Source organism: Podarcis tiliguerta (genome assembly GCF_965153285.1).
Source record: "Podarcis tiliguerta genome assembly, chromosome: 12".
NCBI lineage: Eukaryota > Metazoa > Chordata > Lepidosauria > Squamata > Lacertidae > Podarcis > Podarcis tiliguerta.
Genome location: NC_139545.1, coordinates 3362550 through 3380662, shown reverse-complemented (window position 1 = coordinate 3380662; position 18113 = coordinate 3362550). Strand labels below are relative to the sequence as shown.

At 42.2% G+C, this 18113-nt stretch overlaps 1 protein-coding gene across 1 annotated transcript; it reads left to right on the top strand.

Annotated features, from left to right (window-relative positions):
* Positions 1-149: 149 nt before the first annotated feature.
* MRPL32 (mitochondrial ribosomal protein L32) lies at positions 150-2641 on the top strand. The gene is made up of 3 exons (XM_083407162.1): positions 150-401; positions 1469-1650; positions 2019-2641. Exons 1-3 carry the CDS (start codon positions 296-298, stop codon positions 2271-2273), a joined length of 543 nt encoding a protein of 180 aa, XP_083263288.1. The 5' UTR covers positions 150-295; the 3' UTR covers positions 2274-2641.
* The last annotated feature ends 15472 nt before the right edge of the window (positions 2642-18113 follow it).

Sequence of the window (18113 nt, the reverse complement as noted above, 5' to 3'; positions counted from 1 at the left end):
CGCGAAACTCTATGGCAGCCTTTCTCAACCTTGGGTCGTTCGTACCCGCCATCAGTTGGACTACAACTCCCGTCATCCCTTGCTAACAGAATTGGTTCCCTCTGCTATGCATGCCGGGAACCGGTGCCTCGCCCTAAGGAGCTAGAGGAGGACGTGCTGGGACATGTAGTTCAGCTCTCCCGCCAAGTGGCTTGGCGGAAACGCCGCCAAAGAGAAGGACGACTCGGTTTCCCAGCGCCCTCAGCGCGGCTGAGCCTGACAGGCGCGTTTTCGCGAAGGCGGAGGGCCGGTCAAGATGGCGGCGTCCGCGCTGCTGCTGGTCTTCCCGTCTCCTTTGCCTCGGATCCAAGGCTTCCTCCGAAGCTGCTGGTCCCAGCTGGGCTGCCGCAGCCCGCCCGCCGGTAGGTCCTGGCTCCGTCTCCGCCTCTTTCGGCGCGTGAGGCGAGTCCTGGAGGTGTCGCGGGGCCTCCTGTGTATTTTTTGTGTTTTTTTGCGGAGGGGGCTGGATTCTGAAAACTATTTATTTATAAGATTTGTTACCCACCCATCACCCGTGTTATTTACTGTATTGGCCAGAATATAAGCCGCACCTTTAAAATTGGAGGGGGGGGGAGAAAAAATACTCGCATATAAGCTGCTCCATTCCTTGCTGCTGTTGGCTGCCTACTAGCAGGGAGTGGGGAGCTGTGCTGCGTTGCTGGCGGCCTTTCCCCTTCCTCGCTCTCTCCACGTGCGAGGTGGGCACCGCTTTGCCCGCTCCTGGCTGCATACCGGAAGGTCGCGAAGATAAGTCACACATTAACTTTTCATAGTCGGAATTTGGGGGGTAAAGAGGCTTATATTCAGGCCAATATGGTATTCTACTTACATATTTTGTAAAAATTATGTGCCGTTTGAATATATATATATATACCACAAAGTATGTATATATATATATATAAATATCTACACACACACACACACACCAAAGTGGTTTACAAAAAGATAAAACAGCAAAATCGAGGAAAAATTCACAAACCTACTTTGAAGCATGATGGTTATGGAAACAGAATATGCAATTACTAACATAACTTGAACCACTACAGTTGTTACTGTCAGTTATCTATTGTTACTAGTTAAATTTGTTATTCGCTTTATCTTGCTCATGGCAGACCAGAGCAACTGGAGAGAGGCGGTCCTGGAATTATTGCAGTACAGTTGTACCTTGTTTTGTGGCTGGGATCCGTTCCGGAGCCCTGGCCACTAGCCAAAGGGCTAAGCGCCGCATCTGCGTGTGCGGAACAATTTGTGCTTCTCCGCATGTGTGAAGTGTGATTTAGCACTTCTGCGCATGCTCAAGCGACAAACTTGGAAGTAAGAGTCTCATTGAGCAAAACCACTTCATGAAATATTGTATCTAATTAATAAAGGTAAGCAAATTACCACAACTAAATTATTTGTAACTAAGTTATTTGTATTTGTCTTTAAGCTCCTGCTTTAGCAATTCAGGGTCCAGCTTTTTTGCCTGAACCTATAGAAGAGAATGCTGAAAGTAAGGAGACTCCAAGCTTTCTAGACAGCATATTTTGGATGGCAGCCCCAAAATCAAGACGGACCATTGAAGTAAATCGCTGCAGGCGAAGGAATCCTAGGAACCTTATAAAAATAAAGGTAACTCATCACATTTCTGTTGTCTTTCTTTATTTTTGTAGATTTTCTGTTCTTCAATGCTCTCAAGATGCTTGTAATTTCTTATTTATTCACACTGGTATTGTAAATTTACCACAGGAAATTTTTCATTTAAAATCTGTCTGCAGCTCCTGTGCTGAATCTTTAAAATGTGATGGTATTGCATTTTGAAAACTTAAACCTTTATGTATACTACTTGACATGAGGAATTTCTCAAGTTGCTGGAAAACAATGTATTATATCACAATGGTAATGAGATAGTCATTGCCCTACATGGCTCTTAGCATTTGTGAAATCTCTCTTTTTAAATTGTTCATTGCCCAACGTTTTGTTTTCTTTCTTGTCTTTAGCGAAACATTGACGTCTGTCCTCAGTGTGGCAACCTGAAACTGAAGCATATTCTTTGTGGCTATTGTTATGCAAAGGTTAAACGGGAGACAGTTGCCATAAGGAAAGAAATATTGGCACAGGAGGGAGGACCACATAAGGCTCCACCTGTAGAGACTGTTGTACTGTATGAGGGAGAGAAAGCTAGAGATGAAGATGAAGGCAAGCGGATCATAGAACGAACAAGGAAGCGTCCATCTTGGTTCACACAGGACTGATTATGTAGCACAGTGGAATCTTTGGTCGCAAAATCCTTGATCTCGTAGAGTAAAAATAGCTGAAAAAAATGCTACTGATAACACTTATCCCCAGAAAGGGTAAATTTAAATTGTATTTTTTAATTTGCCATTGTAGTACAGCATCACTGCTGTACTTTAAATGTTAGCTGGATGTCTAATTTAGCTAATGTAAACTTAGCTGATTTTGTCATTGTATTAAAGTTGGTTAAGCAAAGTCAATCATTTGCAGGGGCAGACTCTTACGGCATCTATTTGGTCATATTACACTGTACTGTGCATTGGGGGGGAAACCATGGATTTAAACTGTATTTGTAAATGAAATAAAGCATATTCAGCATTATAATAAATACTGTGCGTGGTTCCATTTGAAATTCTGTGAAATTTTGAGCTATGAGGAGGTGAGGATTGAGACTGTAAGAAGTCAAGTAGAGCAATGAAGTGAGTTGACATGGATCTCTTGCTGAGTTGGAGCCCAATGGCTGAGAGGTGGTTTCGTTCTTTCATTGCTACTGGCTACATCTAAATAGTTACAGTTCTTTAACATCTGTTTCCATTTAGAAGCTTGTAAAATAGCTAGTTGTGTTTGTGAGGTCCTTTGAGAATCTTTAATGAAAAGGACAACTACGTTAATAGTCTGAACCATAACTTGGGTATGCATGAAGCACTTCTTAAACCAACATCATTTCATTGATTCATCCACTAGTGACACAAATTTAATCTCATTGATTAGATGACATTGAAGTACTGTACCATGTTGTATCTGCATTGTGGGCTTGGAGTTTAACTGTTCCCCATCTATTCTTTGAAAATCCTATTACTGAGCTCATCAACTTTCATCTCTTATAAGGGCCAATATTTTCCCATGATACAGACTTTAGAAAAAATCCTTGTTTGTAATGCATGTAAAACTTACTGTTTTCTACCAAGTGACATTTGCACCTACCACATACAGTTGTTTATCTTCTTATCCATCAGTTCAAATAACAAAGTTACTCTGGCAGGGGGGAAATAAGAACTCTGTCCCAAGTAAACACCCATTTTGTGCTCTAAATAAAAAGAAACAAATCAACATAGATGTGTTTGGTTTTATGACTATAGTGGTACCTCGGGTTAAGAACTTAATTCGTTCTGGAGGTCTGTTCTTAACCTGAAACTCTTCTTAACCTGAAGCACCACTTTAGCTAATGGGGCCTCCTGCTGCCACTTGCCGCTGCATGATTTCTGTTCTCATCCTGAAGCAAAGTTCTTAACCCAAGGTACTATTTCTGGGTTAGCGGAGTCTGTAACCTGAAGCGTATGTAACCCGAGGTACCACTGTACTTGGTTGATATTTTGCAGAATTTTGAGTTACTTAGCAGGAACTGGGTATAGAAGGAATAGGAAGAGATGAGACATTATGAAGCAAGACTAGAAGGTGTTGGAATAGCGGGGGAGTTTCAAGGCTTCACGGCAGCCTTAGCTCCTTTGATACTTCCTATTTTTCTAATATTTTCTACATCCATCATGACTAGGAACCTGTAAATAAAGAGCTGAAATTTAAAGGAGTTGAGATCCTTAGAGCCAAATTCTCAACAGAAAAGAGCACACAATCACATGGAATTGAAGCCCTAGACAAAACCTGGCATGAGTGGAACACTGGCCATAGTATACCTTCCAAGTAGAAGGGGGGAGGAATAATAATAATAATAATAATAATAATAATAATAATAATAATAATATGCTGCCCATCTGACTGGGTTGCCCCAGCCAATCTGGGCTGCTCCCAACAAAAAATGTACAACATCACACACTAAAAACTTGCCTGAACAAGGCTGCCTCCCAGAATTATGAAAGCCATTGCGGGTTCTGATTTGATCCCGGAATGTCCTTATGATGCTGCCACCGAGCTCAAGAAGGAAGATGAGCCAGCACTTGTCTTGAGCAGCAGTGGCAGCGAGGGAGCATCCTGTTGCCTCTCCATGGCCGCTGCTGCCGGCCTCCTCCCTTGGGCAGATTGTGACAGCTGCGGGAGGGGGGGAGGCTGTTGCCGCTGAGTCCCAGCCTTGCATGATGTGCTGGCTGTGAGGTGCAGGCAGAGAGCAGGGCTACCCTGGGTGGGAAGAAAGGCAGAACGCAAGGAGTAGAGTCTTTGATTTAATAATATTAATAAACCTGTGTGTGCGTCTGTGTCCAATCTTGCCCCTTCCTAAAATTTATTTATTGGTGAATTTCTTTTTGTAAATCTATCAAAGAATTTTAAAAAATCAGAATTAAAGGCAAAGGCGTGTCAGTGGCCTGTGTGTTGTGTCCCATTGGTGAAGTCATGGTGGCGCTTGCCCTTCTGGTAGGAAATGCTGAGGGGGGGAATGGGGGGTCAAGGAGGTTCAGTTGGGAGGAGTGAGAAATGTCCCTTTTTTCATCTGAGGAATGTTGGAGGGCATACATGTATGAAAAACAGCCAGTCCGTGTTTACTCCTTTCTTTCCTTGTAATCTTTTCATTTCCTTTTTTTTTTAATTATTTTTTATTCATTTTACAATACAAAAATATAAAAACACATAACACAATTTTTCACAAATACATTTTTTGGAGTTCCCTCAGCTCTTCTGCAAAGCCTCGTTTCTTAATCTAATATTGCCTTTTATTAAAAATCTCCCTCTTAGTCCCTTTTTAAAAATATTTCTAATATTGTTTTCACAGAGCCTCTTGCAAACCTACAAACGTTAATTGTTCATCGCAAATACTTTTCAAATAGTCTACAAATTTACTCCAGTCTTTAGTGAATCTGTGGTCTCGTTGACCTCGGATCCTTCCTGTTAGTTTATCAAGTTCTGCGTATTCCATTAACTTCATTCTCCATTCTTCCATCAACGGTAATTCTTCTTGTTTCCATTTTTGGGCTAGCAGTATTCTTTCCGCTGTTGCTGTGTATAGAAAAAGCTTGTAATCTTTTCTGTTTATTTCATTTCCTACCATTCCTAACAAAAATGCCTCTGGTTTCTTAACAAATGTATATTTCAACATTTTTTCAATTCATTATATATCATTTCCCAGAAGCCTTTCACCTTCTTACATTCCCACCACATATGATAAAAAGTCCCTTCCTTTTCTTTACATTTCCAACTTTTATTACACACTTTATACACTCTTGCTAACTTCACTGGTGTTATATACCATCTATATACCATTTTCATAACATTTTCTTTTAATGCAGTACAGGCCGTAAATTTTAACCTTTCGTTCCATAGTTTATCCAGTAATCTTTTCATTTCCATTCAGTTACTGGCCTTTGGAAAACTACAGAACATTATTCTGAGTAGCTGTACTGGGAATGTAGATTTGAGATGTAACAGGAGTACAATAACCAAATGCTTGATCCATATAAGGGGCCAGATTAGGAGATAGCTGAGTTTGTGTGTGCAGAGACAGATGAGATGGATAGATCGCTAATACGTCAGAGATATGAGTGAACAGTAGGTAATACTGAATATTTATGTAGAACGTTTTATTAGTATTTGATGCTTCACACATATTTCACTGATCCTTACAAAAACCCTGTTAAGTGTCAGTCCATGTCCTATGTTCTACTGAGAGGTGGTGGCTTGGGTAAAATCAGCTAGTGACATGGCCAAGAGGAAGATTAAACCAGGGGTTTATGGCTCATGTCTTTAGTCTACTGTTCTTATGGGGGCTCTATAAAACTTAATGGTCTTTCTTGATATTCTACATTATCTTTTTGTGAGTTTTAGTTCTGAAGGAGTAAAACTGGATTATGCTCGTCATTCATACAGACTACAACCTTCTCTATGGCACAATCCTCTATGACCCACCATGTGTTAACTGAAATGAATTACACCTTTCAAAGCAATAGGTGGCAGTGAATCTCTAGTTATTTCAGACTACAATACCAACATAGTCCATGATGATGCTAGTGAAAAATCTGCAAGTATAATTAACTGCATTGGGAATAATTAAGAGAAAATGTGATTGTTGACCCCAAGGTTTAGTTACTATAATACACAGATTTATCAGAAGTCCATTCTGATAAATGTGGGCATGTGATAGCTTCAATTGGAGATACGTTTTCAATTCCTTTTGCAACTGGATGACATAGTTGAGTGATGGTATATGAGGGATAGCCACTTGGTGTCTTACGAACTGGATTAAGTCCCTAAGGCAATTTTGTCTGTGGCCCTGGTGACCATCATAATTTTTAATTCATGGTATGGTAAAATATTTACGCAACTGTAGGAGAGGAGAAAGCATTGTTTCCAAAAGTTAGACATGAAAGATGCAACCTTTATATCCTTCACTTTCATTTTACAACAGCATTTAATCCTCATGCATGTGTATCCATACATGCCTGAGCATACACACTCCATAACTGGGGGGTCCTTACTGGTGACAGCTTCACAGGTGGTTAAGCTTTACAATAAAGGAGTTTTGCTATGTGGCAAAATACATTTCCTGTGCATTTTGCCACATAGGAAGTATATTGGTAATTTCCTGCTATAGAGGTAAACCCAGGGATGCTTTTCCAATTGCTTTTCCAAGATGCTGGCAAATGCTCAGAAATCCATAAAAATAGGGGGGAACACGCAAGTATCCCTCTGAGAAAAGACCAAGAGAATTGGCTCTGAAGGTCATGCAGCTTTTCCAAAGATAGCTACAGCTGTTACTGTTCCACTTTTAGCATTCCTCCAGAAGTTCAGGCGCAGGTGCAACTCCCGGTCGTACGTTTGCCTCCCTAAGCAGCAGGAGAACGGCTCTTGCTATTAGCAATACCAAAGGGAATTCCAGGGCATCCTTTGTCCAGACTGCAGTTCAGAAGTGCTGGAATATTAATGCTCTTAAAGCTCAGAGGCTGTTTTATTTATTGTTTACAGGTGGGCGGTGCTATCCCTAAAATGCAAATTTGTTTTTACAAAATCATAATAAGGAATTTTAAAATACAATTGATCATGGATACTATAAACCAGTTAACCCTTTTTTTTTAAAAAAAAAGGAAAAACAAAAAAGCTAGTGGGGCAATAGAATGGAAGTGTATTACGTTGTTAAGTAATGAACGGGAGTATTTTATCTTGATTTTAATAATGCAGGAAACAGTAACCACTTAATAAAGCTGATTGAACAAATGCACAGTTTGCTGCATGAAACATAAAGGAATCAGAAAAGAGAGCAAGGAAATAAGAAGGTAAAGCTGCACCCAAGTGCCCCATTATATTTGACACTGCTTTACTGGGAGCAACGTGGACCTTAGTCGTGACTATCCTTACCTGAATTGGAGTCACTTTCATCAGCTGCTATTCGTTTCTGAAAAACCACACAGGCCCCACAGGCGCCATCTTTAAAAGAACAGCCCATAGTGTGAGCTATAAGAATAAGGGGAAATGGCAACATATGAAATAACCACCCAGGTAATCTGTAAATATAGGCTGATATTTGAACTTTTTCTATTTGTATAGGAATACAGTGGTACCTCGTGGGACGCGGGTGGCGCTGTGGGTTAAACCACAGAACCTAGGACTTGCCGATCAGAAGGTCGGTGGTTCGAATCCCTGCGACGGGGTGAGCTCCTGTTGCTTGGTCCCAGCTCCTGCCAACCTAGCAGTTCGAAAGAACATCAAAGTGCAAGTAGATAAATAGGTACCGCTCCGGTGGGAAGGTAAATGGTGTTTCCGTGCGCTGCTCTGGTTCGCCAGAAGCGGCTTAGTCATGCTGGCCACGTGACCCGGAAGCTGTACGCCGGCTCCCTTGGCCAGTAAAGCGAGATGAGCGCCCCAACCCCAGAGTCGGTCACGACTGGACCTAATGATCAGGGGTCCTTTACTTTACAGTGGTACCTCAGTTTTTTAACGTCTCCGTAGTTGAATGTTTTGGAACTCAAATGCTGAAAACCCGGAAGTAAATGCCTCAGTTTTCTAACGCGCCATGGAGGTCAAACAGGAAATCCAGCTTCTGTTTTGAGTTTTCTGTATTGAGGCTTCCGTTTTGAGGCTTCTACTTTCAGTTTTCGGTTTTCAAATGTTTCAGAACTTGAACGGATTACGTTTGAAAACTGAGGTACCACTGTACAGACGAAATGGTGTGATGCTGTATTCCCCCCCCCCAAAAAAAAATATTTCAGTGGTTTGGCAGATGACTTATAAAAACTTGTTTGAAGGTTAACTGAGGAATTGCAAGTTATAGAGGCCTTGGTTTCATATGACAAGGCTATTCTTGTTTGTTCTTCAGCACGACTAGGAAGGAAAAGCATTACAAGTCATTACTTTTTAAAAGTGTGCTGCAAATATATTTTCCAGAGACAGTATAACTTATTTCTATGTGACTTGTGGCTCTACAGGGTATCTCAATTAAATCTTACTCCTGTAGTTGTGCTACTGTATTCCATGGTCCTGGCAAGTCAAGAAGATAAGATGAATTGGGCTGCTCTCATGCTTCATGAAACACACAGAAAGGAATGAGATAATCCAAAGAGAAGGGGTAATAGAAAAGTGAGCCTGAAGAATGCATTGTCAGTTACACTAGAAAAACAAAATTAGCAGAGGTCACCAAGAGGGGAAAGTATGCAGAATCACAGAAGGGAAACTTTGTAATGAATGGAGTTCTCTTCTGTCTTGGAAGTCTCTCTTTCTGTTGGTTAGAGCAGCAGCTGGGAATCTCCAATGTGTAGGACTAATGAGGCCAACATGAGACCATTTCCCCCGAGCGTCATAGGACATGGCTCCTTGCCTAAAGTGGGGTTTGTAAGCAGTTGATGTCGGCAACTGCAAAACCCTGGTTGGCAACCTCAAGATCCAGCCTCCCAGTTGGAAAAGTCCCCTACCTCTGGAGTAGAGTTCACCACAAATTCATAATAAACACCTTCCTACTATAAACAATTTCACTGCCCTCTAGTTAATGGGCTCCAGTGGCAGAAGTGATGACTGTGGATAATGCTAGCAATATCCAGTCCTACCAGGGCCAGCCTACCCATGAGGTTGCAGAATCCACAGAGGCAGCAGATCCCACGGTATATTCCCCTCTCTGTTCCTGATATATATCTCTACTCGCCCCTTTCTCCCTGGTATGGAGGGAGGTACCATTTTGTTGTTCACCTCAGGTGCCCAAATGTCCTGAAACTAAGCAAATAAGACATGGCTGCTGTTTTATAAGGGATAAACTACTAGAAAAAGCAAAATTCTGTAGTGGGCTACCCCTATGAAAGTATAAGGGAAAAACATGTTCTGTAGAGAAAGAAAATATTATGTAGAGAGAAAAATATCAGGTGAGGTGTTTTTAAGCAATAATGCACCTTTAGGGAATCACATTTCAGCCAGCATAGAGTTGTGCATTTTTAAAGAGCAGATTCATTTTTGTCCTGTTTCAATGGACATTTTAATTGGATTAGTAAAACTTATTTTTACCTGACTCAGACCTTAGGGATGGGTAAGATAGACACTGAAACAAGTAGGCCCTGATTTATTCAGAGAGATGCAGCCAACTAAACCATACTCAGAGAAGAATCGTGGAAATCCATGGTCTACTCTGAGTATGATTAAGTCAGATACAACCCAGAGGCAGCAGTTGGGTATTAGGTGGATCCAAAGCAGGCTTCCTCAAACTCAACCCTCCAGATGTTTTTTGCCTACAACTCCCATGATCTCTAGCTAGCAGGACCAGTGGTCAGGGATGATGGGAATTGTAGTCTCAAAACATCTGGAGGACCAAGTTTGAGGAAGCCTGATCCAGAGCTAGAACAGCTAGATCCGCAGCTATTACTACTGATTGAGGACATGAACTTCGCTTTCAGGCAATCAGGATATATAACTTTCTCACCATGCTGACCTGACAAATGCTGGGGTTCTTGCTCCTGTCAAATATGCTGTATCACTGTTCATCAGAATCAATTGGCAACTGATTTCAGCAGGGTGATGTCCGCTGCCAGTAATTTAATTCAGCTCACTTTATTGATGACTTAATGGCTTTGATTATAATGACATTGTCTTCCAGATAGCAGATGTCAGAGCTTTCTAATCATTTCCCCAACTATCACACAGAACCAGCCATTGTCTTCCACATGTAGTAGGGGTATTGAATTTACAAAAATTCTGCACATAACTTAAGAAGTGTACTTGCAAAATAACCTTAGAACACAATGAACATGGCTTAACTGCACGGTTTTAAACATATGCAGAAGATTCTAGGGAGAAATTAAGGATATTGCATTTAAAAACCAATAAAGCCAAATGCAAATATAAACTAGCTGGTTTGGAAAAAAGTTAAGACAAAGAAGCTTGCAAATAAAACCAACAGTTAACCTGACTAGACTAATCAGGTCTCCTGAGCAGAGTCTTGGGTTTTAGTATGCATGCAAAGGTACAATTGAGAAGTCCTGATGGACCGCACTTTTTTTGGCAATGCGTCACCCTAGATGACACTAAAGTGTGAAGTTGCTATTAAAGGGAGAGGAGTCCTCTCAAAACTCTCTACCCAAAATCTGTTCTCACTGATCTAAGTGGTTGTGTGTGAGTGGGTGGGTTACTATTCAGAAGAGATTTAAAAGCATTCTGACTTGCTCAGGGCTTTTGTTAAGCATTTCAAAGCAGAGACCTGGCACCAGAGACATTTTTTCCAGAGGAAAGCCCTTAGAGCAATTGACTGCACCTCAAACGATTTATGTTTTAAATAGACAAGATGAGCAAAGGTAGTTGAAGGAGAGCAAATGAACATGCACCATGGAACATGTAGCATTGGCGCAGAGTCTCCCTGTGACCAGGCCAGTTCAGATCAGGTCAGGAGATAAGCGGCTTGCCACATCAAAGTGTTTTAGGAAGCCCTAACATTTGAAGGCCCTGACAGGTGGACATCCTGAAGAAATGAATTTTCCATTTGTGAAAAGAAAATGGATGCTTTATTATTTATTATGAAACAGATTGGGGGTGGGAATTGCCATCCTGTTCTTTGTCTCAGGCAGCAAATGGTCTTGGGACATCTGGGTGGCCGCAGGTCCCCCAGCCCTGAAGTAGAAGATACGCAGCAGGTTCTATATGAATTATAGCATGTGTGACCTTAGCCATTATCCTTCTACATGCTGGGTACCAATGCTATCAGGCATCAGTCCCAGCAAATGCCAGGCTTACACATTTCATGTGGTGGTGAGTACAACTGTCACCATGATCCTGGTTCCCCTTTTTCATCCCCTTTGGGTAATTCCCACCAGGCTAAACAACTAATCCAGTCCCGAGTTCAGAAGTGATTAAACTGAGGCCTATCATAGCCAGCCTATACAATTGTCACATTGTTCAGAATTCTAGTTTATAGTTGTCATTTTAACACCACCGCTCCCCGACAGTTGTATTGAGCTTTTAACAGCTACAAGGCAGACAGAAATTTAAGTTTTATTTTGTATGGAAATAAAGTGATGAGGGATAGCATTGCCTGTTGAATTGCTGCCTGCTGCGTCATTCTTAAAGGTCCAGAGCATCTGTCAGAAAAATAATCTGCAGCCCTAGCATCCAACGCACGTACTTTAATCTCATGGCTGAAAAAACAGACAAAAGCAGGGAAACTCCCTTCCTCAGCGCTTACACCAAATTAATCACAGTTGGCCTATGTGTCAAATAATCATCTTGCTAGCTTCCCCTGAAGCCCTGGACAATATTTGAACTTTGTGATTTAATGATTGTAGCAATCCTTGGCAGTTAGCTGGCCTTCAAAACAGTTTGTCAAAGGTCTACCTAAGAAAGCTGAGGGTACTGAACAAAAGCATTCAAGAAGATTGCAGAGGGCAGAGTTCAATGGGGCTTACTCTAAAGTAAGTGCACATGGGATTGCAGCCATAGGCTTACTGGCTCCTGTTGAATTAAACCATATTAAAACCAGGTATTCTCTTGGTTTGTAGATCAGTTTTATACTGACCCATGGTTGTTGTTTTTAAGGGTGTGTTCACTGTGGCTTCCCACATAACTATAAGAGAATGCTGGGACTAAATTTTTCCTGTTATTGACCGGCTACAAAAGATGGGGACTTTGTACTGAAATGAAGCTGTAATGCATTACTTATTGTGCTGTGACTAATATGAATTTATGTCTTATTTTAGCTACAGAGAAAGCCCTTGAGCAATGGGGAATTACCAGAAAAATAGCCGTATGGGAATAGGAAATGGAAAAGAAAAGGAGCGAGAAAATGCTTCACACTGGATTTCTATAAGCGCAGGGTTGATCCATTTTAGATGTGTGGTGCTGTGCAGCTTTTGTAAACGGAAATACAAATTATGAATTAGCCTATACAGCTTGCCACATTAACCATGCGACTGGACACAATTTAGAGGAGACGGTATGCATCTGCTTTCAGTTTAAATTTACCAGCTTATCATTATGTCTGAACCATAGGAGCCAACTTTTAGGAGCTGCCAAAGTCCCTTTGGCTCCCCTAAGGTTGATGGGCATTGCTATTCAAATAGTTTGCGTGTGCCACATCTTGTGATTGATTATGCAAGGTAGGGCTTTCCTGCCCCTCCCATAAAAATATTTTATTCAATTTGGCACACCTGGTCTGAACTGTGAACAGTGAATAGTTTAAGTTACCGTATTTTTCGCTCTATAGGACGTACTTATCCCCCTCCAAAATTAAGGGGAAATGTTTGTGCGTCCTATGGAGCGAATGCAGGCTCCTTGGCTTCAGCGATAGCAAAGCAAAGCCGCCAAAGCGCAGAGGGAGCGCTCCCAGTCCCACCAGGAGATGCTGGGGACTGAACCTGATGCCTTCTGCATGCTAAGCAGTTGTTCTACCACTGAGCTATGTCCCTAGCTCACCATATTGCTGTCAGGATAAAATGGAGAAGGTGGAGGCTGAAGTGTGTGTGTTCTGTGGAGGAAAGGTGGGATAGAAGTATAAGAAGGAATAAAGTATGTAAACTAGCCTATAAGTGAAGAAACTACGGTATAATTTTTAACTTACTCTCCTAATAATTTGTATAGAAATTATAAAAGTGGTATATAAATTTTGTTAAATAAAAAAAGAGGAAATGTTCAGAGTTTCAAACGGTATGTTATGCCTGAGTCTTCATTGCTGAAACTCCCAACAGCATTTTCATGCTCACAAACACCTGATGAAGGAACCATTGTGACATAACCCATTCAAGGAGATATAAGGGGCAACAGGCTGTCAACAGTGGCAGTAGTTGGGAGCTCCCAGCTATTAAAAAGCCACAGAAAGTCTTTTCATACTGCCTGAGGAATTAATCCCTTATTTAACGTTCATAATTGCTGGATCGATTTAACAGGACTGGAGCTAACATTTGCTTGGATTTGGCACCATTGATAGGGGACTGTCTGCTGCATCCTCCGCTCTGAAGTCACCCTGGTCTTTGGGCCTCCAGCACCTTCTTCAGCATGTCCAACCCATCTAAGAGGCGTGTGATACTGGTGTTCCACTGGGTTAGGAAGAAGCCCCTGACAGAGAAGCTGTGCGCTACCATCTCGGCCAGACCTTCTGCCTCTGCACCGGCTTGCAACACTCCTCACATTTCACCCTACTTCACAAGGAGCAAGACACAACCCACTCCACTCAGGAGGTCCAGCAGGCGCAAGGTGCTGCGATTGCCGGATCTCACCGACCCCAAGGTTTTAAGATCTGTAATTGGCAGCGTTGGCCGGAAGAGAGCCCGCAGGCGCAAGCAAAAGAAGACTCCAGCAGGAACAGGAAAAGGGGTGATGGCTAGGCTAGAGGCAAGAAGGCTCCAAATTTGCGGGGTGGGATTGCTTTGGAAGATGCCTTCTCACAATCTCTACCCTTGAACCACGTATCAAAGGTTCAAGCAAGCTCATCGACGTAGCACTAAATTATGCTTTAATGCAGTGGTTCTCAAAGGGTGTAGCGCACCAGCCTGGTGTGGCTGGAGAGGATGACAAGTGATGGGAGAGTGATGGGAAGATTCAAGGACAATCAAAGAAGCACCAAACATTTCATTGCAGTATAGTATAATATCAAAGTATTTTTTTAAAATTTTGCCTAATATGTATAGAAATCTTTTTCAAAATGAGAGCAAGAGCATCAAGTGATACTGAGGACAGTCCGAATTGTGTCTTCTAATGTTTTTCTTATCAATTCAAAAATTCAGTGTGGCTCAAGAAAATTTTATTCTGAAACTGTGGCCCAGAGATAAAGGCTTGAGAACCACTGCTTTAGTGTTATGTTTGAACTAGGCCGCGGCTTTTAATTTTTGTTTGAACTATAGCCTGGGAAGTTGTGAAAATGTGCAACCTATTTCCCCAATAGCTATTGACCAAATAATCTGCTTCTAGCATGTCCTGTTTCAAAGCATTCTGTACATTTTGCAATATTGTAGCAGATAACATTTGTCACCTGCATTGACCTGCATCTTCTGATATGGTATTTGCCATCTGTTCATTTTGCAACCTGACGTTTTTTGTATAAGCCCATATAGACGAATTGTTTCATCGGAAAATCAATTGTAGCTTAAAATACAGAGACACACAGACACATGGTGCTATCTAATAACTTGAAAGAGTATTACCCTTACCTTAACTCCAAATATAAAAGCAGACATCACTATCTTAAAACCTTCAAATAATGAGACCGCTTTCTCCAAACTACTAAGTAAAGGATATTGAATTTTCAACAGATTCTTTTTCTCTCATTCCTACAGGCCAAACCCCAGCTGTCAAACCCCCTTCTTCTGCACAACTCTGAAAGGCAGACAGTGCCCCATAATGATACTCATTTCCGGATCACCCTATTTTTTAGCCAAAGCATGGCCCCTCGCTAGCCTTCTAAAAACAGGAGCTAACAAGACCACCAACCAAGGTAACAGGGCCAGGCCCTTTCTGCCTTCCTCCTGCAGTCTGAGCAGCGCCTGATATCTGGCCATCCTTAATAACATTTCTGTGCCTGAAAATGTGTGCAACCTGTAGAGTAGAACAGACCTGAATTCTTTCTACTATTGGTGAAAAATTAAATTTCACAGAACAAATGGGGCAATGGGTTGGAGGATAGGATGTAACTGGGCCTGGCATCCGTTAGGAAATAACTGGGGAATACCAATTAATAATGAAGTCCCACGTGTGTGAGAAACTACAAAAGGAAAGTGGCTGACTGCCTGAATTCCAAAAATACGGGTCTCGGTTCACTACCTAGTCAAAGGAGCCCCTGGCAGAGTTTAAAACTGCAATGTATGCAGCATTTGCAAAGCATGGAAAATATAGGTTGTTGGATATCCTCATATTAAGCGCTCACAATGTGCTCCCCTGCCTCTACCCCCTATCACAGTGAATAGACTACAATGTAAATTACTTACAGTAATCAGAGGTCTCATTCATGCACCATTTAATGCTACAGCAAAAGCAATACAGGTAAAAACTTCTTCAGTGCAAAATACAAAAATTATATTCAAACATGGAGCCTGGATCTCAGGAGCATCAGTCTCAAGCCTCTGGTCAGGTACATGGTTCAAAGAGGAGAGGGGGGAGAAGGGGAGGAACAGGAAACAAGCCTTCCTCCCACCCTGAAGGTGAGATGGCGTGACCTAGCCAAGCCTTCTCTAGCAATTTAAAGCTCTGTGGTCCTTAACCACTTCATGTACTAACTAGCAGAGACATCCATTGTTAGGCTTGACTGCAAAATCTCCCACAGCATCAACAGGTAACATCCTCAGTCAGCTGCTGAGGGGCCCTTTTCTGGCACTCTAATGATACCATGTGGCTCCAGTGCAATGTGGGTAGTCAGAGTCAACCCTTCCAACCCTCTGCCCTTTGTCCCAGAGGGTGGATTGGGAGAGGTGATAGTTCTGGATGCTATTTCACTCCCTGCCGTCAAGCCCATCTGTCCTCACCCCTCCCCACCACCCACTGTGGAGTAACCAACAGGGCAGCTGCCTAACACTCTTCAGTAACACTGGGTTGTCCTTCTGAGGAAGATTCTGGGTTAGGTGAAGTGGCCTGAAAGAATGTCTGTGCCCACTGCTGCCACTTTGTTGCACTTTCAAGCTTAATGATCTGCTGTTGTCAAACTTTAGACAGCTTTTGCCATTGCTGGCAAACTTTAGATAGCATCTGCCGATAACAACATGCAGAAGCCAACCATGCAATTAAATCCAGCTCCAGTCTATTCAGGTGCAGTGCAGGTACATGACGCAATGGAGGTCACTGTGCAAAAGTTAACAGAGTCAAGTTAGAGGTGACAAGCACCTGATGCTGGGTACTTCTCAGTTCAACTTCTTGCTCATGTATTTATTCACACATACTTAATGAACCCCAATAAAGCAAAGTGCTTCTTCACTGCAAAGCAGGATCAAGCCCTGAAGCATAGCTTGTGGCATGTTGTGAGCTACAGATGCTCTTCAAAGCCCTTTGCAAACTTCACAGAAATGAAGGCAGATTATGCCAAGAGGATGATTTGCGTTTCTCAGCCTATGACTGGATTCCTGTAATATGTTTTTCAGGTTTTAGAAATCGTCAGCAGCTTCATTTAGCTCACCACCTTGCACCACCCCCGTAGAGAACTAGTGATAAAAGGACATCGGAGGCAGTCCAGGTCTCCCACTAAGGGGCAGCTTGTCTCTAGTTGGGTTCAGAACAACTCATGAACTACCAAGAACCTTTCATGAAAAAATGACTTTGGGAGTTGGAAATGAAGGAGTCAGGGGAGAAATAAGGAAAGGAGGTTTGCATTTTGTCACCAGCCTTTATTGTTCTATTTTCACTCATGAGAATGAGTAATAAGAAATTGATTACTGTAGCTCTTGTTACATAATTTATTGAGCTGAAGGGTGTTTGCATGTAGGGTACTCACCACTGCAACATTTGGTGACGTCCACTACTTCACACACACACAATATTAGATGATTCTTAGATTGTTAATGTTGAGGGCAGGGACCTCTAATTTTTATTTGTCTATAAGAAATTCTGATCATTAGACAAATTCCTGGAGCTCAAGCCTATTAATGATTATTAACAGAACAGCTAAATTAAACATCAAACAGCAACCTATTGCCTTCTCTCAGAGGAGGGGGACTTTAATTACTGTATTATGCTCTTCTGCAGGCCACATGCTTCTGCCTGGCTAAAATGCACCCCTGAACTGTGGCATTGCCTCATTTGCTTGGATGGAGAATGAAGAGAGATATGGCGCAGTGTATGTGTGCATAGAAATGTGCGTGGCTGGATGCTCTGGCTATTTTTGCCTCTGGCCTCACACACCGCTGGCATATGGCTCCCGGAATATTGCCTATGAGGAGATATGGCCCTCAAGCTGGAAAAGGTTCTCCAGCCTTTGCTTTGGAGCTTTCTGGAGGTGTCTGACTGCTATTGAAAACCGGATGTTTAGATGGACCTTCCCCTGAACCAGCTTACAGCTTCTTTGTGGAGGGCAGATTTTAACCAATACTCATTCTACATGCAGTGCATAGCCAGACAATGGGATTTGCTCCCTCGGGAGGCAGGGACGGCCACCAACTTGGATCGCTTTAAAAGAGGATTAGACGAATGCATGGAGGAGAGGCTTGTTCATGGCTACCAGTCATGATGGCTCCTTCCACATTTGAAGGCAGTTGCTGGAAGCCACAGGAGGGGAGAATGCGCTTGGGCTCATGTTCTGCTCCCTGCTTTGCCACAGGCATCTGGTTGGCCACTCTGAGAACAGGATGCTGGACTAGATGGGCCAATGGCAGGCTATTCTTATGTCCTTAGACTACAGCCTAAAACCTTACTCTTGTTAGATAGTAGCACTTTTCTTATACTTATCCAGAGCTGACTGTCTTCTTCCAAAATTCAGTAGGGGTATTGGCATTGGCAGCATTCCTTGCATAAGTGTTTAAATGAAAATGTATGAAGGCAGTAGG